A 27,103-nucleotide genomic window follows, 5' to 3' on the forward strand; every position below is an offset into this window, starting at 1 on the left:
TGTTGTGTAACAAACAACAACATACCCTCGATGACATGCAGAGTAAGCATTTATCTTTCACGCAGCTGGTTGTCAGCCGGTGGTGGGTTAGGCAGCCAGTGGTTGCTTCTCCGCTGGCTGATTTGCTTCCAGAGCTGGACAACCAGCTGGCTGCCAGCGGATCTGGAGTGGCGTCTTCTCAGGTGCCGGGCAGCTCAGCTGTGCTCCACATCTGTTTCTGCGCTGGGGCCAAAAGACGGGGCCACACATGTTTGTTTCACGGCCATGGCAGAAGCCAGGAGGGGCGAGTCAAACTATACGAGTGCTTCTCAGGTGCCTGCTTGTTCACAGTCCAGTGACCAGTTTAGGTCATGCATCTGAGCCCACGTTCAAGAGGAAGAGCCTGGCGAAGCCAGACACAAAGGCCGTGGGCAGGAGGGAGGGAAGCATTAGGGCCATTTTGCCGTCTACCGTGGTCTTATGGTCTGTGTCCCCATCGGTCACCGAACACTTCCTGGCTGGCTGGCCGCTAAGATATTCCAGGTTCATACTGTATGTTCTGTGCCTCAGATCGAGAAATGCCCAGGTCTTTAGAGATCCCTTGTGCTTTTTCCTGAGAACGGTAGCTTGGGATCCTGTCTTAGAGTACAATGCTGTGGTGAATGTGGAACTTAACAATAGCCCACACACGACAATTGTCATCTGATTGGCAATGTTAATTGTAATTGTCCTTAAGTCATGGAACATGGCAGATTCATGGTGCATACTGATTCTGTTTAGTGAGAAATGGTATTATTTCTAGACCACAGCGTGGACGCTAGGGATTACAGATCAGTTTTTATAGCTTATGGCCATCACCTGGATGTTGACTTTCTTAGGAAGCATGCTATATGCTATGTGTTATCAGCATACGTGAATACAAGTAATTTGTATCCGAGAAGAAAATAAAATAAGCCATGAGTAGGCTAGAACGCTGTTTCTATTAGCAGCTATTTACAATTAAAAGAAGATAATTAAAGAAAAACCAGATCTGCTTCATTTACGTGCACCGTTTGTTTCTCAAAGTCTGTTTCTCTGAAGCAACTCTTTGTGATGTTTATATAATCAATTGTCAGTCAATTTATATAATCAAGACCAGCCAGGGGCACCTGGGTGGCTCAGTCAGTTAAGCGTCTGACTTCAGCTCAGGTCACAATCTCGTGGTTTGTGAGTTCGAGCCCCGCGTCAGACTGTGTGCTGACAGCTCAGAGCCCGGAGCCTGCTTCGGATTCTGTGTCTCCCTCTCTCTCTGCCCCTCCCCCACTCATGCTCGCTCTCTCTCTCTCTTTCTCTCTCAAAAATATTTAAAAATTAAAAAAAAAGACCAACCAGCAGGTCTAAGTCATCCTTGGCAATGGGAACCACGTATCTCGATGGCTAAGAAATCTCTAGTACCACAAAATGCCATCCATTTAAAATTTCTTCATCGTGGGAAAGACCTTTGAAAGGTTTCTAAGAAATACATTACTGTGTCAGGCAAAAATAAGCAACGTACGAAGCCAGCTGATATATGATTCTCAGAGGAAATGACTGGAACGTCATCTTATTTTTGGAAGAGTGAGAAAAACAACGTGTTACATTGCTATATATTTTTCTATCGCAGTCGGGGGAAGAGAATAAAATGAAAAGCAATCACCTCCCTTGTGTTGGCTACCAATGTCGTCGCTTTCTTTAATCATGTAGCTTTGGAGAACTGCCGAAGCCACCCAGAACAATTAAATTAATGACATATTTTACATGCCGAGTACTTGACATGAACAATAAGTCGCAGAGGGTGACGCCGTGCGAGACTTTCTCCGGGAGATCTTCTCCTCACAACCTCACCCTCTGTGTTTCTCAGAATCCCCGGTGAGCCTGGCTTTTCAGTGTCGCCGTCCCGTCCTCGGAGTGTCCAAATGCACCTTACACTCCCCTCTGGGGTATCTTACTGCACTGCCGTGACGGGGAGAAAGGAGCTATCTCAGAATCTCACCACGAGGCACTAAAGGCAGAATTGCGAAGCGGCCCTACCCACCCCTGCTTCCTTTGACCTTGTCGGCCGGGGGCAGCCTCTCACACAGCGGGTCTGCCTACGGAGTCGCAGGCGGGTTGCACAGTTGGCGAATCAGACAGACGGGTGATGGTGTCAATTTGGTGAACGCATCACGCGTTTTTAGCCCCCGGTTTCCCCTCAGTCGTCATGCTAGGTTGTAGAGGTAGGAAGTCCAGAAGGTGTGGCCTTTTCCCCATGCGTCCCGCTCTCTTTGCGGAGGAGACAGAGTTGTCACAGCCAATGAGGAGCGTAAAGCAGGAGTGGGGTGCGGGGCAGAGCAGAGCGGGGTTAATCCTGCCTGGCGGACGCGTGGCAAGCTTTGCAGGGGAGAGGCCTTTGTGGGAAGAGCGGACAGAGGTCCCCCGGAGGGAGTGGGAGAGGGCATTGCAGGCTGGGCAGTGGTCTGAGGCATCACCCAGGCACAGAAGGCACAACATGGTTCAGGACGCTTGATGGGGGGGGGGGGGTGGGTAACAGCAAATTAAAATGGGAAGAGACCCCCAGGCCTGGACGTGAAGGACCTTGAATGTCAGGCTGAGGAGTTGGCCAAAGCGGTCGCTGCCAAAGGACCTAGAAAAAAAAAGAAACAGAAGCACGTCCTCGTGTGCACAGAGCATGGAGCGAAGGGAGTGAGCCGTCACAGGCGTCCAAGGGGAAGGTGGCGGTGGGCAGACCCAGGGCAAGGGCACCGCAAGCCACGAGGACCCATGGCTTTGAGCCATTCAAGACGCCCTCAAAGGGGTAGGCGCAGACGAGGGATGGGATATTGAAGACGAGAGACAAAAAGGAGGCAGAGATGATTCCAGATCTTCTCCTGAGACAAGAGTAGCAGCTGACACGCACCCCAGAGCCTGCCCTGACCCAGGCGTCATTTTAAGTTCATCTCGAGTCTCCCGCACATAATGTCTCTGAATCTTCACATGCACGATATCGGGTGTATAGTATTATTTCTCCCGTTCTGCAGAACAGAAATGGCCTTTACAAGCATTATGAGGGATGGAAAATACAGTGAAAAAATAAACCTTGCAAATCACCAAGAAGGTGAGAAAATTCTAAACTTGCACTCATCTGAGAAAATAGTTACAAGACGTATAACTCGAAATCTGGAGGACGAACAGGAGAAAACTAATCGATCCGTCATCATACCAGAATGTGTCAATACAGTGGGGGGGCTTTTTAAGAAAAAGTGAAGCGTGCAAAAAAATGGGCTGAGAATGAGGCAAGTTAATGAATGGTACAACCAGCACGGTTAAATTAAAGACCAAATAGAGGGGCGCCTGGGTGGCTTGGTCGGTTAAGCGTCCGACTTCGGCTCAGGTCATGATCTCACGGTCCGTGAGTTCAAGCCCCGCGTCAGGCTCTGTGCTGACAGCTCAGAGCCTGAAGCCTGTTTCAGATTCTGTGTCTCCCTCTCTCTCTGCCCCTCCCCTGTTCATGCTCTCTCTCTGTCTCAAAAATAAATAAACATTAAAAATAAATAAATAAATAAAGACCAAATAGAGAGCCCTGCATCTTCCGGTTAGAAAATATCCACTCTGTCAAGAAACCTTCCACAAAAACGAACCCCGCCTCAGGCTATAAACCAGACTCAACAAATTTCAAAGAGTGGATGGTACACGTTTTTCTAACACATGTAGCAAATTACAAGTCAATAACAAAAAGACGAAGAAGAGTGTTTTACATACATTTGCAAATTATAAATTCCCAGTAACTCCCAGGTTGAAAAGGAAAGCATGACAGAAACTAAAAAATGCACGGAACAGAGCACTAATGAGAAAACTACCCATTAAAACTTGTGGATTCAGATAAAGACATAATTCAGGAAATTTATGGCACCAGTTGTGACTCTATAAGAAAAGTGGAAATGCTGAAATTAACAAGCTAAGTGTCAAACTGAAAAGATAAGAAGGGGAGGGGGTAACGAGACAGAGACAGGGGGTAACAGAGATTAGTAACACAGAAACCAGCAGTGCCCTGGCGTCTCTGACCCGTGAGCCACACACGCCCAGAAGACAGGCAGAGCAGTTCAGCTGTAGGTAACATCCCGGCATTGAGTATAAAAGGCTGCTGCCCAAAGTTGGTGGTCCGTGTCTAGCGAAGAAAATTACCTGGTGTTGCATAGGAAACCACATTTATTAAAGAATGTTAACATAGTCCAGAATGTCCAGAAACTGACAACCATCGTGTCTAGGATATATATAGCACAAAATTACCTTCCTTACAAAGAATGCCCCCCCCAAAAAAGAGGGCAACATACTTTCAGTATAAAAGAAAATTAACTGAGTCTGACTCCAGAATGAAACAGATTTTGGAACTGATGGGGCAAACATCCTAAAAGTGTATATATTTCCATGACGCACAAGGAAGTACGTATGTTTTCCGTGAATGAAAATGTCAGCAGGGAAAGAAAGAACAACATGGAAAATCCTAAGCATAAGAACGCAGATTCTGAAATGTAAAAATTCACTGGGTAGACTTGGCAGTCAAATAATCATGACAAAGGAGAGACAAAACAGCTGTGATGACAGCTCAATGGAAATTATTCGAGGTGAACAGAGGGAAATTTTTTTTTAAAGAACAGAGCATCAGAGAGTGTTAGATAATATCAAGGTCCCCAACATGTGTGCAGCTGGCACTCCAGGAGAGGAGAGGGATAAAACAAATAGAAAAAAATATTCGGCAAATTAAAGGCTGAAGATTTGACAAAGACATACATTTGCAGACACGAGGCTCAGCCAACACCAAACAGAATGAACACAAAGAAGTCTCATCAAAAATGCATCATAGCTGGGCTGTTAGAAACCACAAGCAAGAAGTCAGTCTTGAAAACAGCGAAAGAAAAATGCATAGAAACAGTGTCGGGGAAAGAACAATTAAGAGCTGCTTCTTGTTAGAAGCCATGGTGACCAGAAGGACGTGGCATGAAATTTCCAAAGGAAAAGGAAATACCATCAACCTAGAAATCTATATGAAGAGGCAATATCCTTCAGAAGTGAAGGAAATCAAAGGCACTCAGGTAAGAGCAAATTCAAGGAATTGGGTGCCGGCGGGTTCATACAAACACACACCTCGAGGAAGTTCTCAAGAGGCAGGAAAATGGTGCTGGTGGAAACTCAGGTCCTGGATCAAGTCTAAAAAGCGTCAGAAAGGCGAGTGATGGGCAAATGCAACAGACTTTTTTTTTCTTTCTGACTTTTTCTTCTTCCTCTCTTCATAAATGAGGTACTGTTATAAACAGTAATTATGACATCTTGTGGAGTATGTAAAGTATTTTGATTCAATACACATGACAATTATAACAGCATGGGGCTGGATGTGGGCTGAAAACTTGATAAGTGTCTGTATTTCACCAGAGCTGGTACACTATTAACTCATTGTTGACTGTGGAAAGTTGAGTATGTATTCTAATCCCTAGGATAAGCACAAAAAAGTTGCAAAGAAATACAGCTAAGGGGCGCTTGGGTGGCTCAGTCTGTTAAGCATCCGACTTCAGCTCAGGTCATGATCTCGCAGTCCGTGAGTTCGAGCCCTGCGTCGGGCTCTGTGTCGACAGCTCAGAGCCTGGAGCCTGCTTCGGATTCTGTGTCTCCCTCTCTCTCTCTGCCCCTCCCCTGCTCATGTTCTGTCTCTCTCTGTCTCAAAAATAATAAAAACATTAATTTTTTTTAAAAAAAATACAGCTAAAATAGGGAAATTAAAATTCTGAAAAATATGCAACAATAAAGTGAAAGCCAGAAATAAGTAGAGGAAACAAGTAGAAACTAATCACACACACACACCCCTCCACCCCCCCACCCCACACCCCCACCTCCACACACACACACCCCACACACCCATACACATACAACGCCCTCACACACACACATACACATAAACACACGTTAGACCAAATGCAGCCATATCAATCATTTCATTAAATATGCATACAGGACATTCACCAGGTTAGACCATATTATGGACCACAAAAACGTCTTAATGAGTTTTCAAAAACTGAAATCATGTACCGAGTCTTCTTTGATCCAGTGAATTTAAATTAAAAATCTATAAAACATAAAAGGGCCAGAATACCTTTACATACTTGCAAATTAAACAACATGTTTCTGAATAATCATTGGGCCACGCAGATATTACAGGGAAGATTAGAAATAATTTGAACTGAATAATAATGTAACTCAGCATATCAAAATTTGTGAGATGTAGCTAACACCATCCATAGAGGGAAATTTTTAGCGTTCATCAGTTTTATTAGAAAGGATGGTCGGGGCGCCTGGGTGGCTCAGTCGGTTGGGCGTCTGACTTCGGCTCAGGTCATGATCTCGCAGTCCGTGAGTTCGAGCCCCGCATCGGGCTCTGTGCTGACAGCTCAGAGCCTGGAGCCTGTTTCAGATTCTGTGTCTCCCTCTCTCTCTGCCCCTCTCCCGTTCATGCTCTGTCTCTCTCTGTCTCAAAAATAAATGTAAAAAAAAAAAAAAAAAAGAAAGAAAGAAAGGATGGAAAATCAAACTAAAGATCTAAGCTCCCACCTTAACAACCTGGAAAAAGAAGAGAATGAAAACCAAAGCAAGCAGCAGAAAGGAGTGAAAAAGGAAAGAGCGTAAATTTATGAGATAAAGAGTAGAAATGATAATACCGTTTAGATTAATCCAGTCTGCACAGGGTGGTACCATCAGCAACTGGTTATTGTGTGAAATGCCTTGACCATCAAGCTGGTTCAGTACTCCCACCTTCGCTCAGACAGACAGTATTTCTTCCCCTCGTTGTGTGCTCAGCCCTGTACCAGCAACCTTCAGAAAACGTGCCCTTTCACTCGCAGTGGAGACACACGTGCCTACAGATACACCTCTGCAGTCATCCTGATCGGTGTGTTTTATTACTTTCCTAAGGGAATAGTTGAAAGGTTAGTCATGCAAAGGACCACGGTCACTGTCTCTGAGGACAGGATGTATGCATTCAGGGGTATGCATGACCAAGAAACCGCCGACTCTTCCAGGTGTAGCAAGGAAGGTTGTGGACTAACTGGAAACAGTCTTGCAGGATTTGGATGTCTGAGCATGCGTGCATAAACACGGTTCACCCAAGCTGTACATACAGGAAATCACTACCCACGGTGCGAATTACTGTCCATGCTTTTTGGTAGTAAGTTTCTTAATCTGCTTCATGTGTCCACTGTGTGTTGGGCTCAAGAAAGCTCTAGAATGTCCGAAAGACTTCATGGGCCTGGGCACTGGTGTTTTATATGCCAGTGTGTAGCGTAGGAGCAAAGATTCGGAGAGAAGCTTCACATGAGGTTATGTTGAGAGCAGCTGTATATACTTCACCAGATTAAAAGGACCCTTTGATGAATCACAGGATTCTATTTTTGTCAGAATAGTTGATTCGTTCTGTGTAAGTGTCCGTCAGAAGCCTGCTGAGCTCCTTAATGTTTTGTTTCTTTTTTATTTCTTCTCTTATAGATAAAGAATTCATCTACAGAGAACAGAAAGGAAATGTGATACTACAGAATGTTGAAACAAATATTTCTACGGTGTTAATAGAAGGCAAAAAAATTGTAAGTACTCTCTCTAATGACCGGGATAATTTCAGTTTTCCCTCCTGCAAGTCAATAAAGCAGAAAATGACTTTAGGTTTCAACTTTTAGGAGGAGCCTAGCAGAAGCAATAAACTTGTAACACTATAGCCTGAGCAGCTAAAGATAATGTGAAATTGAAACCACACTAATTTAATAAGATGAAAGCAGTTTCTTTCGTGTGCGGGACATTTCTCTGCAGGTGCTGGAAACAAGTGTTGCATATCATATGTAATTGGAAGATCACGTCCTGGGGCTTTAGACATTTACAGAAAAATTGCAGTAATGCACAGAGAATACTTCAGGAGGGCTTGCTCAGTCTCGTTTAAAAAAACACCTCATCTCCACATGCACAGGGAATATTAATGTAGGCACACTGACTGCGCTTCGTCTGAACACATGAAGTGATGTTTAGGCTTTAAAATAAGTACTGAGTGGATGCGAATGCCAGTCAGTGCCTCATAATCTGGGAAAACCCATTTTCCCCGAGATTTAAGTAGCATCGAAATTTGGAGTTCATGTACAGTTGAAAATACTTATTTAAATTTTTTTAATGTTTATTTATTTTTGAGACAGAGGGAGACAGAGCGCAAGTGGGGGAGGGGCAGAGAGAGAGGGAGACACAGAATCTGAAACAGGCTCCAGGCTCTGAGCTGTCAGCACAGAGCCTGACACGGGGCTCGAACCCACGAACCGCGAGATCATGACCTGAGCCGAGGTCGGACGCCCAACCGACTGAGCCACCCAGGTGCCCCTCTTCCGTGTTTATTTAAAGTAACATGGTCATGATCTCGCGGTTCGTGGGTTCGAGCCCCGCGTCAGGCTCTGTGCTCACAGCTCAGAGCCTGGAGCCTGTTTCGGATTCTGTGTCTCCCACTTTCTGCCCCTTCCCTGCTCGCTCTCTCTCTCTCTCTCTCTCACACACACACACACACAAAATAAACATTATAAAAATCTTTAAATAAACAGAAGAATACAATATCATCTTTACACTTCAATTAGCAACATCAACATCATCCCTGTGTATTGAAAAGGCTGGGAAGTGAGCACTGAACTATGAAAATCATTCATCTTGTTGGGTGGGGAAGACTTTGTATATTAGTTTTCATGGTGATGAATTCCATAATTGCTGTTTCGATGCCGTTTTACTCAATAATTTTAATCAGATTTTTAAAAATTCAGTATCACGTTTCAAAGGGATTAGACCTCGCCATCAATGAATATGTGAGCACTGCAGACAGTTCAGAAAGTACTTGGAGGGGCGCCTGGGTGGCGCAGTCGGTTAAGCGTCCGACTTCGGCCAGGTCACGATCTCGCGGTCTGCGAGTTCGAGCCCCGCGTCGGGCTCTGGGCTGATGGCTCGGAGCCTGGAGCCTGTTTCCGATTCTGTGTCTCCCTCTCTCTCTGCCCCTCCCCTGTTCATGCTCTGTCTCTCTCTGTCCCAAAAAAAATAAATAAAAAAAACGTTGAAAAAAAAAAAAATTAAAAAAAAAAAAAAAAAAAGAAAGAAAGTACTTGGAAGGGAAAACACGTAAATTAAAAAAGAGTCCTGCTGCTCTGCTTATGTCATGTTTTCTCACTTTTTATGTCTTTCCCTGTTTTAATTACTTATTTAAATTACTAAGTTAACATTTAAATAAAAAGTCTTTTTGTGTCTTTAATTTATGCTCCCCTTTGATTTTATATAATCATTAGACTGTAGGATTTGAATTTTTATCTGTCTCTAAAAATTAATGAATTCTGACTCCTCACAGAGAGGGACATGATTACAAGTATTATGAGACCCTTTCCAGAATCAAGAGCTGTAATGGGTTCATGTGTTGTAGAGGAACTCGGGAATCTGTTGAGATAAGAATTTGACCACTTTTTTTCCTTTTTCCCTTCATCCAGTATGCTGAGCTTTCACAATTAGCATTCACTTTACTTTATTCTGTTTCGCTTAATTTCCATCAAGGGCTCCGTGTGTGTGTGTGTGTGTGTGTGTGTGTGTGTGTGTGTGTGTGTGTGTTCTCACATTTGGAGGAGGAAGAAGCTCACTGCTGGGGCTTCTCCTGCTTGCCCTCCGCGGAGCCCTGCAGGCTGGCTCCGCAGGTGGGCTCCCGCAGGTGCAGGTGCGCCCCAGGTGGGAGGGGTCCCAGCCCCTGCCTGGTGGGCCCGTCCCCACTTTTGCTGTCATCGTCCTGGTCTGCGTGACACAGCGAGCCAGCAGCCCTGCGGCTGGACAGCAGAGGCCGGCACGGCCAGCGAGCATTTCCACCTCAGTAAAAACCAGGAAGGGGAAATAGCCTTGTTTTTGTCTGCAGTTGAGAAGGCAAAAGCCAGCGGCCCGAACGCCCGCTGAACTGTTTTGTTTGGCCCACAGACTGGTTTCTTGCAAGCTGGAAGTCCAGGTTTCTGTCTTTTCTTGAAATACAGGAATAGCTAAAAGCAGCGAGACATCATTTTCTCAGACAGCAGAATTTGGCGAGCAGAACGGGGTAGCAGCTGTCCGGTCCCCACAGCGACCACACTCGCTGACTTCTAACCAGACCGGCCTCTGAGTTTCCAACCCCCTTAGTCCAGGAACAAAGCGGTGGCATAACAAGTCACCATCGTTTGCAAGAATGTTGTCAAAAGCCACGTCACACGTGGTGTCTATTCTAGCTTGGTTTCTGTGCCTGCAGCGTTCGGTCCAGCCGCCGTCCCTCTGCATTTTTTTTCTTCCTCCCCTTCATGTCTCACACACATTTTCTTCTTGTTCCTCTTCCCTTTCTTTCCCCCTCTTCCTCTTTTTCCCCCCCACTTATTAAAAGAACAGAAAACAAAAATATTTTTTACTTATTTTTATTTCCTAGGCTTGTCTCTCTCTTTTCTTTTTTTAAGTCGGGAAGTATAACATTGTGTACCTGTGTCTTTAAAAGACCTGCGAAGAAATAAAGTAGCAGCTTAATTTTCCTGGCCCTGCACCTGCTACGCTGGGCAGGTTTTAGGTGGTCTGATGTCATCATTCTGTCACCCCTGTGCTCTCATCTGACATGAAAGTGTGTCCTCTGAGCAGGGCCCTGGGCTGGCCGAGGTGGGTGGGTGGAGACCAGGATTAATGAAACAGTTTTACTCTCTGGGACCTTTCCACCCAGATCTAGAAGAGGCAGGCATTTGTGACGTCTGTGCTGCAGCAGAGGCAGGAAGGAGAGAAGACAGTCGATGTCAGCAGTAGATAGGGCGCAGAGAGGGACGTTCAGCAGCCCCCGAAAGGTGAGTGCAGTTTGAAGGCAAGTAGGAAGTAACATCCTTGCTGCACAGCGAACGGGCTGAGCAGTGAATGTCCCGTGGGCAGGCAGGGTGGCCAGTCACCAGCTCCGGTGCAGGTCACGTGGGAGCGGTTGGAAGGCCGTGGCTCAGGGCCCCGGGAAAAGGTCAGGGAGCAAGCCACGGAGCGCCTTCCCCGGGGGTCTAGCCTTTACTCTGCAGGAAACTGAAAGGGATGGGACTGTTGAGGTCGGGTCTGTCTAGGAAAATAAAGCTAGAGCCACGTGACGGGGGTGCAGGAGGGAAAGATGAGAGGCGAGGGGCCCCCTGGGACTGCTTCGGGCCCAGGTGAGGCTGAACCAGGTCCTGGTGAAAGCAGTGACTGGGGAAACCAGGAGGGACGAGTCTGCGTCCCGTCACAGAGGCAACATTGACGAGTCCGGCTGCGCCTGTAGCCATGGTCTGCGTCCACCGGGGGCGTGGGCGTGGGTCTCAGACACCCGGAGTGGGGAGCAGTCAGGGCCGTGGAGGACAAAACCAGGGCTAACCGAGGAAGGAGGGGGACGCTGCAGGGTGCACGCGGGGTTCATTCAACACGCAAGGCTATGTGAGTGCTTACGGCGTAAACACCACGCGTGTTTCCTTATTTAACTGAAACCCTGTGAGCGGCAGGCGGGATATTCTTCCCACTCTACCGAGGTTTATGGAGGCCAAGGGGTCTTTTTCTGAGTCACGTAGCTGGTAGCTGAGAGCCCCCAGGGCTGGTCCCGAGCTACATCATTTCTAGATGGCGTAAGGGGTCTTGGGGCCAGTGTCCCACGGCCCAGGAGGGTGCCACGGCCTCAGGTGCGGGGCTCACACCGTGAGGCCACCGCTGCCTGTCCCCGTGGCCACTGCACATTGCCCCGAAATAAGGATCACACCCGCAAAACACTGTGTCAGGCCAGCCTGATGCAACACCTGCCGACGCGACCGTGCGGATTTACCTGTTTTCGAGGTGAGAGCTTTTCTCGGTGGTGGGTCTGCTCTGCTCTGTCCAGCTGCATTTTCAGGTTTCTTCCGGCTCTCACCACCAGTGCAGGGGCGGCACCTGCTTCGATCTGACTCCAAATTTAATGATTTTTAGGGTGCATCAAGGGCCCAGATGCAGACAGTGGCTGCCTTCCCCGGGAGGACCCCCAGGGGCACACGCTCCCTCCTTCCTCGTGCACGGGGACGGGCAGCTCACCACCGCCTGTCTGGCCAAGGCTGATGTGTGTTCCCATCGAGGTGCACAGGGTGTCCCCATAACTTGTGCCATCTTCTCAGCATCTGCCTTTGGTTTTATCGTTACCAATCTTACTTATTTCCTTGTTTTCCTTTCTGAGGAGATTTTCACAAAACAGCCCAGGGATGTATTTATACTCCCTGCTCTCCATTTCTTTTCCATTCCTTGATGATTTGGAGCATTCCATCATCCTGTATCTTTTTCTTTCACTCACGGCCGCCTTTCCTTCTCTGCGTTTATGATCACACGGTATTTATCCGTTACATGAAAACAAGACACCAGCCCTTGGCATAAGTGTCTCACCGGCAACACGCCGACAATTCCATACATATGGGCTCGTCATATGTGTAGATTGATGTTTTTCTAAGTCAGGATGGGGCGCCTGGGTGGCTCTGTCACTTGAGCATCCAACTCTTGATTTCGGCTCAGGCCATGACCTCATGATCGTGTCGTGGGATTGAGCCCCGCATCAGGCTCTGCGCTGACAGCACGGATGTCTGCTTGGGATTCTCTCTCTCCCTTTCTGTCTCTGCCCCTCCTCTGCTCTCTCAAAAATAAACAAACTTAGGGGCGCCTGGGTGGCTCAGTCGGTTGAGCGTCCGACTTCAGCTCAGGTCACGATCTCATGGTTTGTGAGTTCGAGCCCCGCGTCAGGCTCTGGGCTGATGGCTCAGAGCCTGGAGCCTGCTTCCGATTCTGTGTCTCCCTCTCTCTCTGCCCCTCCCCCATTCATGCTCTGTCTCTCTCTGTCTCAAAAAATAAACATTAAAAAAAAAAATTAAAAAAAATAAAAATAAACAAACTTAAAAAAAATAATAAAAATCAGGGTAATGTTCTTAAAAAGTACGTTACTGAGTATGAGTAAACAGCCCCAAATAACGCAAAATGGAAACTGCGCACCAGTCTCACCAGCGAGTGTAGCTGCAGACGTTATAACCGCAATATTGGCAAGTGGAACCCACTCATGTATCGGAATCGTGATTCACTCTGAATCGTGTACTCATGACGACAGCATTTAAATATCAAGAACTCAATCAGCAAAACCCATTACAACTACAAAATGACAGCAAAATCCTTGATGATTACATCACAGACACTGAAAGCGTAACTGGTAAAGCTTATCAATAACTGCTAATAAAATTTCTGGGTGAGATGAAAAGGAAAACCTGCCTAAATATGACAAAAACCATTTACCCTAAGCCAACTAGCAGTGAAAACCATTCTCAATGGCAGACAGTAGAACTATGTCAATTGCAGTCGGGCCAGAGTACTCACCATCACTATTCATATTTAATGTGCTCTTGGAGATAGCAGGAAATGCCGTATACAAGCGGAGTAAGTGATGGGGAACTAGAAAACGAAAGAAAAATGTCTTTCTTTTCTGGGTAACATAATTCCATCCCTAGAAAATCTAAAAGATGTTAGTTTACCTAAGCTGTAATTAATAAGGAAAAAATTTCATGTGGCTGAATACAAAAAATATGTGAATAAATCCATGGCCCTCTCTTCACAGACTTAAGTACCTAGAATATTCCATTCACTATATGAACAAAAACAAAAGTTCTCTCATAAATCCAAGAACAGCATAAGACTTAACGCAGACTACAAAATCTTATTGAAGATTAGAATTCTACATGCAACAAAAATATCTTTCAAAGTTAAAGATAAAATAAACTGGAGACAAAATCCGAGAGCATTCACTGGCCACACACTAGCACTCTGAGAAAGTGAAAGGAAGTTCTTTGGGGTAAGAAAGATTATACCGGGTGAACGTTTGGATCTACATAAGGGAATGAACAATGCCAGGAGAGGTAAATGTGGTCAACATGTAGCTAAGCTTTTGGTGGGAACTTAAAGAGAATGAATTGGCTAGTCCTGAAAAAAATGCATCTTTTTTTTTATGAAAGGGTCTTTAAATGTGAAGATGTCCAGTTCCTTTTCATATAAGACTTCTAATTCTTTTCTCCTACACTCTACGTTGACTAAAAACTGCAAACATATACACATAAAATCTTTGGAACATGTTAGAATTTTCTTGGGCAGGACACCCAGAGCAGAAATCTGATACAATGCAGGGTGGAAGATAACTATAGTATAAAGGACAGGTTTCCTATATCATTATGTCCATAAGCTTCCCTTATTACTCCCAGAGGATTCAAAGGTGAGTTTTAAAAAGCAAGACCCAGCTCTAAGCCTTCTATGATATATACTTTCAATAGAAAGACACAGGTTAAAATTAAAAATTAATGTAAACAGACATACCATCCAAACATTAACCAAGGGAAAGCCTGAATGGTCCTGTTAATATCAAAGTAGACTACAGAAGAGTCCCTACTACTGGAAATAAAAAGAAATATTTCATAAGGATAAAGGGGTCAGTTCTTTAAGAAGGCAGAAGAATGCTGAAGGTATATCCAACTAGCAATAGAGCTATAAGATTTGAAGCCAGAATCGGTTGAACCAAAACCAGAAGTGGACAAATCCACAATTGAAGTGGGAGGTTCCAACGGTCCTCTCTGAGTAGTTGATAGAACATGTAGGAAAACAGATCAGGACAGATACCAAAGTCTTGAAAGCACGGTCAGCCAACTGACCTAACTGACATTGATGGGTCACATCCCTCACCAACAGAGAGCACGTTCATTCTGAGCACACGTGGAACATTCACCAAAACTGATAAAAGTCTGGGCCATTAAACGAGTCTCAATTTATCTCGGAGGTTGGAAATTACGCAAAGACCAGTGTCTAGCAAATACATAATTAAAGTAGAAATCAACAGCAGAAAAATATCTGGAATGTGGCCTGATGATTGAAGATTAAACAACCTGCTTTTAAGTGACGGATCGGCCAAAGAAGAAATCAGATGGGAATTAGGTAATGTGTTGAAATGAAGGGAAATTAAGACATATAAAATGAAAATTTATGGTGTGCAGGTAGGCAGCACTTAAAAGGAAATTTATTGCTTTAAGTGCTCCTATTATTAGATCTAAGCATGCACCTTAAAAAAAACAAACCTAGAAAAAAAGGAATGATGTGTAAGTATGCAGAAGAAAGGCACTAAAGGGAAAAAATCAACCATATGGAAAAGAAAAAAATAGCAGAAAAAAAATAAACAAAACCCAGAGCTGGTTTTTGAAAAAGATTCATGAAATTGATCAAGAACAAAGATAAAGGACGAAAACCAATAATAGGAACAGAAGAAAGTCCCATCAGTACAGGCTTGGAAAGGGTAATCGAAAATATTTGTAGTAGCCATAGATCAATAAACTTGACAATGAAATGAGAATAAACAAGTGAAATAAATAAATCCTTAAAAGATACAAATTATCACAGCTCACTAAAAGTGAAATAGGGACTCTCAATAGTCCTATATTGATGTAAAAGGAATTAATGGTCAAAAAGTTCCACATGTAGAAAATTCAAGGTGCAAATAAATGGCTTCACTGGTCAATTCTACCAAACATTTAAGGAAAACATTATACCAGTTCTGTACAAACTTACAAAACAAATAGAAGAGGAGGAAATACTTCCCAAGTCATTTATTAGGCCAGCACTTCCCTCAAGTATAAACCAAACGAGGTTATTACCGGAAAAGAAAACCACAGACTAATTTCCCTTATGAACACAGGTGCAGAAATCCTCAACAAAATAGCAAATCATGTCTAGCAGTATATAAAAGGGTTAATACATCATGACCTATAGAGATTATCTAAGGAATGCAAGTTTGCTTCAACATTTGAACATCAAACAATGTAATTAACCATTTTGACAGACTAAAAAGAACAAAACAGCGTAATTATCTCCAAAAATGCAGAAGCAGCATTGGAGATAATTCGACACTCGTTATAAAACTCAACATCCATTGTAAAAATTCTGAGCAAACTGGAAATAGACAGGAGCATCTTCAACCTGATAACAGACATCTACAAAAGCACCTGCCATTAATACACTTACTAATGAAGACTGGATGTTTCTCCCTAAGATCAGGAAAAAGGCGAGGTGTCCACTCTCATTATATTTCCGGACATTATACGGGCGTCTCTCTAGTGTGTAATTAGGCTATAAAAAGAAGCAAAATGCATCTAATTAGGAAAGGAGTGGGGAAAAAAAACTCTTCAGCCACAGAAAATATGATTAGATAGAAAATTCTAAAGAATGTACAAAAAAATTGCTATAACAATTAATGAAATTTAGCAAAGTTGTGGAACAAAAGGTCAAGGTACCGAAATCAATTCTATTTCCATATGTTAGCAATAAACAACTGAATATTCAGATGTGTATATTTTACATATATAAAACATCAATAATGCCAAATACTTAGGGATACATCTAACGAAATACGGGCAAAAGCTGTATGCTGAAAACTACAAAGCATTGCAGAGAGAAGTTAAAGATTTCTTTCAGAAGCCCTCGTTTCGAGAAGCTTACATTCTAGGGGAGGGGAAGGGCACTAAATGAGATAAATAGGTTAAATATACATTATTTTAATAGTGAGTACGCCTAGGAAAATAAGGGATGAGGGTTATGAAAAATTGGAGGCAAGCCTATTGAGATTTCTAGATCTCATGGCCATGGAAGAGAGGGAAGTCTTCACTTAGAAGGAGGCTCCTGAGAAGAAAGCTGACAGGTGACAATCTAGAGCTTTTCAAGCAAGAGGAAGACCAGTCATGAAGACCACGAAGCCAGCGTGTGCCTGGCGTGCTCATGGAAGGTGTAGACAGCAGTGTGGCTGGGTCTACAGCAGGGTCAAGAGGCCATACTTGGAGGTGGGGACCAAGGAGTAGCCCCACTGCTCAGTGGGAACTTTGACTTTTAGCCCACTGTGATGGAAGCCAAGGTGGTGTGGCTTCAAGCAGAGGGCAGGGTGATGATTCCTGTACTGAAAAGCTGGCCCCGGCCCCTGCAGCTAGAGTAGAGTGCAGGGGACAAAGTTAGAGCCTGGGGACACCGCTGGAAGGTTACTGCCATGGCCCGAGCGGAAGACTCATGCTGAGACCAGGGTGGTGGCAGGGGGAAGGGAAGCCTGTTCTGAATAGACTCTGATGGTAGCCCAACAGTGGTTTCTGCTCGGCTAGATCTAAGATGTGTGAGACAGAGGAGAGGAGAGCCAGGAGTTTGCCCTGAGCGGCTGAGGGGGTGGGGTTGCTGGGGCTGGAGGGAGAAGGGACAGAATATGAGGGGCTGTATTGTATTCACATTACCTTGAGTCTCCCACTTGACATTCGAGTGGAGGTGCCAGGGAAGCAGTGGGACATACACATCTGAAGGTCAGGGTCAAGTCCAGTTGGGTTCACAGGGTCTTGGACATGTGACGCTTGGAATCGTCAGCAGGTACTTGGATTTCATAGCCACGAGTGTGGATGGTGTCACCTAGGATGTGATTTCCGATAGGAAACCCAGTCATTTATGTTGGTTACTCCAACATTCAGAAGTCAGAGAAATGAAGGGAACCAGCGAACGTGCATGAAGAGAAGCATCGAGGAGGTACGAGAAAACCAGGTGTGCGTCCTAGAAGCCAAGTGGAGACAGGGTTTTGAGGAGGAGCAAGTGATGAGTTGTGCCAAGAGGAGAATTGAGACGTCATGACGACATTAAGCAAGTTAGTCTCTGGTCACCTTGAGAAGAGAAGTGGGGATAAAAACGTGGTAGGAGTGAGCTTCAGAAAAAATAGAAAACTCAGCATAACAGGTACCTTCAGGGAGACAGGGATGGACAGTTTTCTAAAGATAAAATCCGCATTGCCAAAAATATCCAGTGAGGATCAAATGTGCCCGAGGCAGGGAAATAGGAACTAAACTCTCAGCGAGGTGCCACCTGACATCCATCAGAGGGCCAAACGGAAGAATGTATGGCAGCATTTCTGCCAGAGAAGGGAGAAAGGATGCATTCGCTCATCAGTCATGAGAGTGTTAATTCCAGAAACATTTCGAAAAGCAACTGGGCAATATCTATTTGCACTTTTTAAAAACTTGTGCATCATCAACCCCGCCCTTAGAAATGTGTTCCATAAAAAACAAACATGGGTGAGGATTTTTATTGCAACGTTGTGAGTCGTAACTGCACTGGACACACATCCCAGCCCATCCTCGCCACTCACAGCTTCTGTGTTTGCAGACGCACCCGTGTGCTAAACTGTGTCTGTAATGTCCACATGAACAGTCATGGTGCTTTTCCAGTCATTCCCAGATGTGTGCATAGTGGCCAAAAAATTGGGGTTCCAGATCTCATGCTGTGAACAGGTGTGTGTGTGTGTGTGTGTGTGTGTGTGTGTGTGTGTGTGGTCTATGTCGTGCCATGCTTTCCATGTTCTTTGTGCTTTTTCTTGGTGATTATGCTGTTTAAAATGGCCCCCAAGGATAATGCTGGAGTGCGGTAGTGTTCCGAAATGCAAGAAGGCTGTGATGTGCCATACGGAGAAGACACATTTGTGAGATGATTTGTTCAGGCTGAGTGTAGTGTTGTTCACTATGAGTTCAGTGTCAGTGAGTCAATGGCATACAGTCAGTAAGATGTCTTGAAGGGCGCCTGGGTGGCTCAGTTGGTTAAGCATCTGACTTCAGCTCAGGTCGTGATCTCGCGGTTCATGAGTTCGAGCCTCACGTTGGGCTCTGTGCTGACAGCTCGGAGCCTGGAGCCTGTTTCAGATTCTGTCTCTCTCTCTCTCTCTCTCTCTGCCCCTCTCCCACTCATACTCTGTCTCTCTCTCACAAATAAAATAAACATTAAAAAAAAAAACTTAAAAAAATAAGATGTCTTTAAGCAGAAACACATGTGAAACAAGGTTATGTGTAGGTTGGCTGACCAAAGTATTGTGACCAGACCCTCACCAGAACCTAGCGCTGCGTTTCCCTTAGGAACAGTGTGCTGCAGTTTTCCCTGACTCAGAGTTTGTGGGGACTTTCTAGAACATTACTGCCATGAATACCAAGAATCTTCTGTAACCACGCTTTAGTAAGGACTGAGTAAATCAAGAGAGATCCACACCATGTAGGTCTGTGGAAGCTCTGAAGGTCAGCACTTCAGGCCAAACCAATTGTTGCTCAAGAAAACCCAGGTGAGGGATGTATGGTGTGATGTCACTTTTTGTTGTGGTTACACATCTGTGTGTTTGCACGTGGCCGTACGATCGTTGGTAGGGTTGCCTGTGGACAGAGAGTGGGCGTGGGGTCTGCACAGCAGTGTGATCACAGCGGAGAAGGTTGGGGAGGGGAGTGGAAGGGAAATAGCCTTTCTGATGATTTCTTGTGGGTAAGATTGCCTGTGTACCAGGAAGATATTTGAAGGAAGAACCACAGCTGGTCCTCTGCACACGGACCGACTCGGGGGCCGGTGTCTATCATGGGGAAAAAGCAAGCTGCAAAACAATGTGTAGAATGTAATTCTGCCTTTTAGGGACCATCTTCTTGGAGCCCCTGGGGGGCTCAGTCGGTTAAGCGTCCGACTTTGGCTCAGGTCATGATCTCATTGTCTGTGGGTTCCATCCCACATCGGGTTCTGTGCTGGTGGCTCAGAGCCTGGAGCCTGCTTCGGATTCTGTGTCTCCTTCTCTCTCTCTCTCTCTGCTCCTCCCCTGCTCACACTCCGTCTCTCTCTGTCTCAAAAATAGATAAATGTTAAAAAAAAATAAAATTATTTGTGTTTTTTTTTCCTTTTAGGAATCATTAAGAGCCATCCGATATGAAATCTCTCCAGATAAGGAATATGCTCTGTTTTCATACAACGTGGAGCCAGTGAGTACCGTTCTTTTCTGTCTATAAAAAATTGTTTCTCCCTTCTGAGACCCTATTAAGTATTTTCCCTTGAACCTTCATTCTCCGTGATCTTGGAATCCTGAAACGGTTGATGGGTCCCGAATTAGTCTCTTTTTATGCCACACTGCCACCTAGGAGAGAAGAAAGGTATAAAAATCCCTTTGGCAGAAAAAAAAAAAAAAAATCACTCCTTTTAGGGGCAATTTCGTAGGATTTTCTTGAGGGACATGATTAGAAGTTGTCTTTTTATAAAGATTTATCTTACCCTTTTGTGTAGTTCTTTTCCTTGCCATTTTCTCAATCATACCATAAATTTTATCCCGAGAACAAAAACCAACTGTCAGGTTCTCCCTAAACTAAAATGAAATGTTAATTATCTCTTAGCCATCATAGTATTCTAGACAAGACTTGAAATATCACTTTTCATTATATAAATCCCTGTTTTTAGCACTTCATATATGAGCTTCCCATAAAATTGCACCAGAAGTTTCTATAAAATCTCACTCTGGGCTTTAGTGGCTGCCTAAAACTAGCTCTTTCTTTTCCTTTTATTCTTTTAACATGCTCGTAATTTAAAACTCATCTCGGCTCTTTAATTTTAAATGAGCTTGAAGGTGAAATTTATTTGTATCAGTGAAGCAGATGTTCAGCTTATAAGAGATTGGCAACTTTAGAAATGTGCATTTGTGGAACTTTATTCTCTGGCAAGTAAAATACAGAATTCCACTGCCTTTCCTGTTCTTCTGAGACCATTCTGTCCAGGGTTTTGTGACGCTTCTGTGAGCTCTACGGGTACCTGGATTTTAAGTCAAGCCTGAACACCTTCTTGGGGTGTTTGAGAGGCTCTTGTCCCTGCACGAGAAGTCTAGCTTGTTGAATTACATTCCGCTGGAGTACCTGGGAGATTGGTTTGCATGGAGATCCGAGCCCAGTCCTAGAATTTTTAGAATTTCTTTTAAAAGGTATTTGACAGCTGGATTATTTATTGGAGATTTCCATCTTTTTCCTCAAAATGTACATCTTTTGAAAAACTGTCTCCACTCTTCCACCTTCTGTTGTTTTAATGTCCATAACACAAAAGTTTTCATTGTTTCCATCCACCTCCTTTGGAACAGCTGGTCATCTTTATCTGATTGCGGGAGGTTAGGGAACTGGACCTGGTAGAAGGCATCCTTCAGCCTTGGGACTGTGCGAGTCCTATACCCACCCCTGTGCTTGCCTCTCTAAGCCTCAAGCACGTGGACGTGTTGGACGTGGATCGCAGAGTGGTTCAGCTCCTTTCACGGACACTACCAAAAATGTCATCTCTACTCTTGAATAAGAGAAAAAAACTCAGCAGGTACTTGAAGGCTCTCATAGGGATGGGGTAATGCCTTTGTCGTGGGTTTGTCTGGGAGAGACACAGCCAACACCCATGTGAGAAAAGCTTAGGAAGACAGATACTAGGTCATCTTAGTAGAGCCTCTTTTCTCAGTGGGAGGGTCTCAACACCAGGATGGGTTGCCTGGTTTCCTCATGAGCTTCCTGCTCCTAGAAGCCTTCAGCACAACACTTTGTATTTGTTCTCCCAAATCTTACAGAAGAGAGTCTCCTATCTGCTCATCGGGGGGATGTGGGCGCATCCATGATTCTGTTCTGTGCGTGGTAGAACTCTCCATCGGTCTTCCTTGTCTGTCCCGATGCTCCTTCTGAAAGAGTGCTGTGGACTCCCATTCCAAGCGATGACTCTTTTGGTAAAGAACACTTTGCTAAATATGAGTCTTTGCCATGTAAAAACACTGGCTGTCCACAGGAACCTTGAAGGAACCGTTTCTCACCACACAGCATCCGTTGGCCTTTGGGGTAGGACTGTGTTGGAGTAGGAAAGTGTAAGAAACCAGGAGTGGATTTAGTGAATGGTAAAACTAATTGAAGTATTGAAAATGTGTGCTCTGTAAAAATTCTCTGCAAATGGATACTTTAAACTTGAATCGAAGGAACAACCCTGCATGGTTTTCAAGTAGTGAGCAGTTACCAGACGTACAACTAAGCACAGGTTCTGTTCTTCTGGAGGAAATGTTGGCCCTCTGCAGGACGACTTGGAGTTGGGTATTAGACATAACTTCCTAACTGGATAACTTAAGATGCAGATATTTTTAGAAAAGTGGGTGGCTTACAAGGGAAGGGTCTAGATCTGTAATTCTGGAGGAAATGGCACAAGCCAGGACTTTCGACTTTGTTTTTAATGTCTGTGTCATTATCCCTGGATATTAAAAAAAATATATAGTTTCCATAGTCACATAAATTTAAGAACTCTAGTTAAACACAATCAAGTAAGTTTCTTTACTGAGGATATGTTGAAGCTTTTCATATTCTTATGTGGGTTACACAGTGTTTCCCAAATTGGTATGACCATATGTGATTCCTATCTGATGGTGGGGAAACTGGAATTCTATCTTTGGATTTATGTCTATCACATCCTTATTTGTGTGTTTCAAAGGCAGCCAGGATACCTTGTTTCTAGGCACTAACTCAACTTCTCATTGAAAAGACTGTCATAAAAAATAGTTTTGTATGAACCAACTGTCCAATTCCCAGGCATCTCTCGTGTAATAGCATAAATGTTTCATTTGCAATAAAATTTCAATACATTGGGTCACAGCTCCACCCAGAATATCCAAATATTGCACTTTGCATTAGGAAAACAGCAATTCTTCCAACTGCTCCTCTCTGCTGCCCCGCCCACAGTGCCCTTGCAAATCTAGCAGCCCCCAGGCTCAAGTGCTTATCTGGAACAATCAGCTCTTTGGAGCCCAGCTTCCTGCCTCAAACAAGGGGTCAGTGGGCATCTAGCCATGCTCAGCTGGGGACTGGATGGGATAGCCCATGGAAAGCACTTACCTGGCAAACCTAGGTAAGTGTCCTTCTCTAGGGCTTGGACACAGGGCTCTTTCCTCAGGAAGATTCAAGCTCCTTCTAGTCTTGTGGAGACACGTCCAATTATTCTTTTATATCTTCAGTTTCATTTTGTGCACTAAGTCGTGCAAAAGAGGCAAGCGACCTTATGTCACGGAGCCTGCAATACAGTCACGTAGGCACATAACCAGTGCCACTTGCGTAGAACTGCCAAGAGGAGTTTCGTGAGCGTAAAACAAAAATTTGACCCCATTAGGTAGACCCGGAAAGGCTTCCAGAAGGAATCGGAACTTCAGCTGGACTCTGACAGAGTCCGGTGGGGAGGGTGTGTGTGGTGAATAAGAGGTACAGAGAAACCCAGTGTGGCTAGAGATAAGACGGGGCTCGCCCATCAGGTTCAGGGTTACAAAGAGGGTGGCGATATCTTGGGCTGTTCATGGGCTTGCTTTTGGAACTGAGTTTCAGGCGACTCTGGGGCGTTTAACAAGAGTTTACAATTTACAAGAAAATAGCTGGAAAGATGGGTTGGGGGGCGCCTGGGTGGCTCTGTTGGTTAGACATCTGACTTCAGGTCAGGTCATGATCTCAAGGTTCAGGAGTTCGAGCCCCACGTTGGGCTCCGTGCTGACAGCTCGGAGCCTGGAGCCTGCTTCGGATTCTGTGTCTCCCTCTCTCTCTGCCCCTCCCCTGCCCCTGCTCACACTCTGTCTCTCTCTCTCTCTCAAAAATAAATACACATTAAAAAATATATACGGGTGTGAATCCCATAAGCCGTGTCTGGAATGGAGAAAATTTCAAAAGTAATTAACTTAAAGGAGGGAAATACAACCGTGGGTGTAGATGACATGACCCATGGGGACAATTACAAGAGCTATATGGAAGTGAAGAAGGCATATAAGACTGAGTCTGAGGAAATTCAATATGTTGTAAAGGTTATAAAGGATAAATCTTCTAAGGAGTAAGAAGAGAGTCCAAACCGATGGGAGAAAAGGCCACAAAGCGTCTTATTATGTGTGTAACAGAAAGGAAATGCTCCAAGGAGGAGGAAAGCTGGCCATTGCGGACTCTGGACATCTGAACATTGTAGCACGGGGCTCCGCCCTGGCAGGTCCTCTGTCTCTCACGGTGATGTCACTCTTCCTTCTGGTGTGAGATGCCATGCCCGTGATGCTGAAGTCCTGGTTCACTTTCTGTCCTGCACCTTTCCTCGAAGCCCCAGGGGGAATGCTCTGCCACCAGATTGGTCACCATCGTGACCAACTCGCTCTGGATGCCTTTGGGCCTTCTGTGCAGCATTGTGCATCTTGGAAGTCCGCCTGGGAGGCTCGGAGAGGACGCATTATCTGTCAGCCCCTGTCCTCCATCCATGGAGGGTAGCCCAACCCAACGAGCTCCCGCAACCACACTTCTAGGTTGCATGCCTTTGAGCACAAAGGGGCTCTCTGGCTGCGTCCGGGGCCAGGTCTGGGGGCTCTCCAAATGCACCCACTTGGGGTTGGTTGAAGCTTGCATTCAGTGGCTGGAGTAGAAGTGGTAGATAAGGGCCGGGAGAGAATGGGGCAACCAGAAGAGAGAGTCCAGGAGCTTGGATACAGATAGTAACGCAGCGTCTTGAGGACAGTAAGGGCCAAAGGAGAGACACTTTAAGTTTAATTTTATACTATTCATTGTGTGTGCCTTCCTCTCATTTACTTAGGCTCACTGCAGTGTTGTTCCATTTCCCAGTTGTTTGACATAAACTGGTTTGTTTGCCCATTTTTACATTGTCAGCTACTCAAGGGAAGGTCTCTGATCTCCCGTCTACCCCCAGCCCTAGCCCAGGACCACCTTTGCACATTGGGTCCACAGGACGTCTCCACCCAGTTCGGGGGGCAGTCTCCCTCATCAGAGCAGCAAGCAGGCTGGGCCGAGAGTGACAGAAAGACAGCAGTCCCAGCCCTCAGGACCTAAAGACAGCTACGCCTTCCCCATCCTGCTCTGCTTGTGAGAAACATGTCACTGGGCTCTGCCCCCGCGTGAGTCGAGGGGATTCCACAGGGAGTGAATGTGGGGCCCGGGGGGTCGTCGGGAGCACTTCAGGGGCTGCCTGTCATACCATGTGTAAGAAAGTGTGGTTCCTTGTATCTGTGTGGCACTTGGTGACCCCACAGTCTGCTGAAGGACATAATACACCTGCCGGGAGAGAGTAATAATCTTTCTTCCCCCGCCTTCAGAGTTTTAAGGAGTTGGAGAAGCCCCGGGAGGGCTGGGCCGGGAGCAGGAACACCAAACGGTCATCACCCCTCTGCAAGTGACTTGCTGATGACCGAGGAGGGGGGCACACCACTCTAATATTTCACCAGAGAAGTGGGGATACCACTGTGTGGCCCATTAGTGACTCAGAGATGTTATAGATACCAATTATGGATAACAGCCCCCCTGTCTGGGTTACACCACAAGTAAATGGATAATATCGGAAGACGCCTAACCCAGACCTTGACATACAAGAGGATTCTCTATCATGTAATTGCTCGTTATCATTTTATTTGTATTATATTTTCAAGTCCAGCGGCCTAAAGATACCGCCTAAGTCCATGCAAGCGTAGTATTACCATCATCCTCTTAGGAACCCGAGTGAAAACTTTCTCTTTTTTTTATACTACTTCCAGAATCTCAAATTTAGCACTAAAATTAGAATACAGAGAGAAATCATTAGGCCATTAAACGTGGACATATTTCTTGTGGTTTCCTGGCACATATCTTAAAGAGATTTTTAAAGTTTTGTGCTGGAGAAGGAAAGTGTACCAAGAAATATTATTATGCTCTTTTGTTCTTCTAAGGATTATATATTCTTGGTTAATGGTGGCACCATTAACTAGTTGGGGAAGTTAATCAAGTGATTTGCTATTCTGAGCACAGATGGTGGTTCCTAGAGGCCTGGTCTTCTGTCTCCGGCTGTGTCTGGGGTCCCCGCCTGCGTCCACGACAGGGAGGTTTGGGGACCGATCTGTGAGGGCTGAGCTGGGCATTTCCCAGCGCACGGAGGGGGCAGAAAACAGGGTTTTTCCGGAGTCTCTAGCAATTTAAACTTTCAGACCTTCTCTCATGTCTGTATTTCTCAGGGTGGTTGGGAAATGCTGGTGTCACCACAGGAAGCGTCATGGTCCCTGAGCTTTCTGGACCCCGTCCCTCGGCTGAGAGAGGGGTCGTGTCCACCTCCTGGGGCTCACTTCCCCGCACCTGTAGGCTGATCCTGCTCCGACTTGAGAATGGGATGTGATGCTGGGCTTTTCACTGCAGAAATTTGAAGCGGTCTCACGTGGGATAACTTCCTGCCCTCTTCCTGTCCTCGGAGTGAGTGCTTGTGGCCCGCCTTGCTGTCTGAGCCACTGTGAACGTATAATTCAGGTGAAGCCTGAAAAGCACTCGAACGTGGACAGGCCTGATCAAGCACATTTGGCCAGGTGACCCTGCCCTTCAGTCTTCAGTGCACCTGTCCAGCGTGGTTACCTGTCACCTCTGGGTATGAGAGTTAACTTTTAAAAACCAGCTTGAGACTCTGTAAACAGAAGGGGTTAGCTATAAATTATTGACCCCATATTCACAGGCTGACTCTATTACAAATGAATTCATGTGACTCGTGTAATTCTGGGTATGTGACTTCCTGTACCACAACCAATAATGCCATAGTTACAGTGTGGTTCTGATGTTTCCTAACATCCCTTCCTCCTGAGAACCGACGAAATCTTTGCCCAGGAGCATCCAAGGGAGACGTGTGTCTTAATTCTCGGGCTGTTGGACTAGATCTTTCCGCTTTATCTGACAGCCTTTTCTGGGCCCAGCCCCGGGAACCTGCAGAGCATTGCAGGGAGCTCTCTGTCTTCTTCTGCAGCCGGAAGGTGCTCCGCGGCAGGGGCGAGGCCGGCCTTCAGTGAATCCTCCCGGTCTTCTTCAGGGCCCAGAGGTGCCCTGTCTGATCCCCAGGCCCCCGCCCAATATTTCTCAGAAGCCCCTTTACTCTGTGATTCAGTCTGGTGTTTTAGTTCCAACCGTCTTTCGCAGAGTTTGTGAGATACGTTGCCCACGTTGTTTTGTAAGCACCTTACAGTTGGCTGTTCACCTGTGGAAGGCCTGGTCGTCAGCCACCACGTCCTGTGTTCGATTATGGAAAGTTGTCATTCGGGGTCTGAAACACCTGTTTTCACCCAGCACACCTCGGACCCCCCCCCCCCCCCCGCCAGCTCGTGAAAACCCAATGAGTCAAAGTTCTTGCAAAACTACGTAAGGGCCACGCCAGCGTGTGGCCACGGGTGTGGATTTCCCCTCCCCACGAACCTCCCGCCTGGTGTCAGGGATAAGTGTGGATT

At 45.5% G+C, this 27,103-nt stretch overlaps 1 protein-coding gene across 4 annotated transcripts in view; it reads left to right on the forward strand.

The window, feature by feature from the left end:
- DPP6 (dipeptidyl peptidase like 6) overlaps positions 1-27,103 on the forward strand; it is an 856,594-nt gene that overhangs the window by 562,252 nt on the left and 267,239 nt on the right. For all 4 annotated transcript variants that reach the window (XM_078437168.2, XM_078437166.2, XM_078437169.2 and 1 more), the window contains exons 4-5: positions 7,504-7,598; positions 19,767-19,841. In XM_078437168.2, coding sequence (XP_078293294.2) covers positions 7,504-7,598; positions 19,767-19,841 — 170 coding nt within the window. The remainder of the gene's footprint in view (positions 1-7,503; positions 7,599-19,766; positions 19,842-27,103) is intronic.

This window comes from Panthera onca, chromosome A2 (genome assembly GCF_046562875.1).
Source record: "Panthera onca isolate mPanOnc1 chromosome A2, mPanOnc1 haplotype 2, whole genome shotgun sequence".
Classification (NCBI taxonomy): domain Eukaryota; kingdom Metazoa; phylum Chordata; class Mammalia; order Carnivora; family Felidae; genus Panthera; species Panthera onca.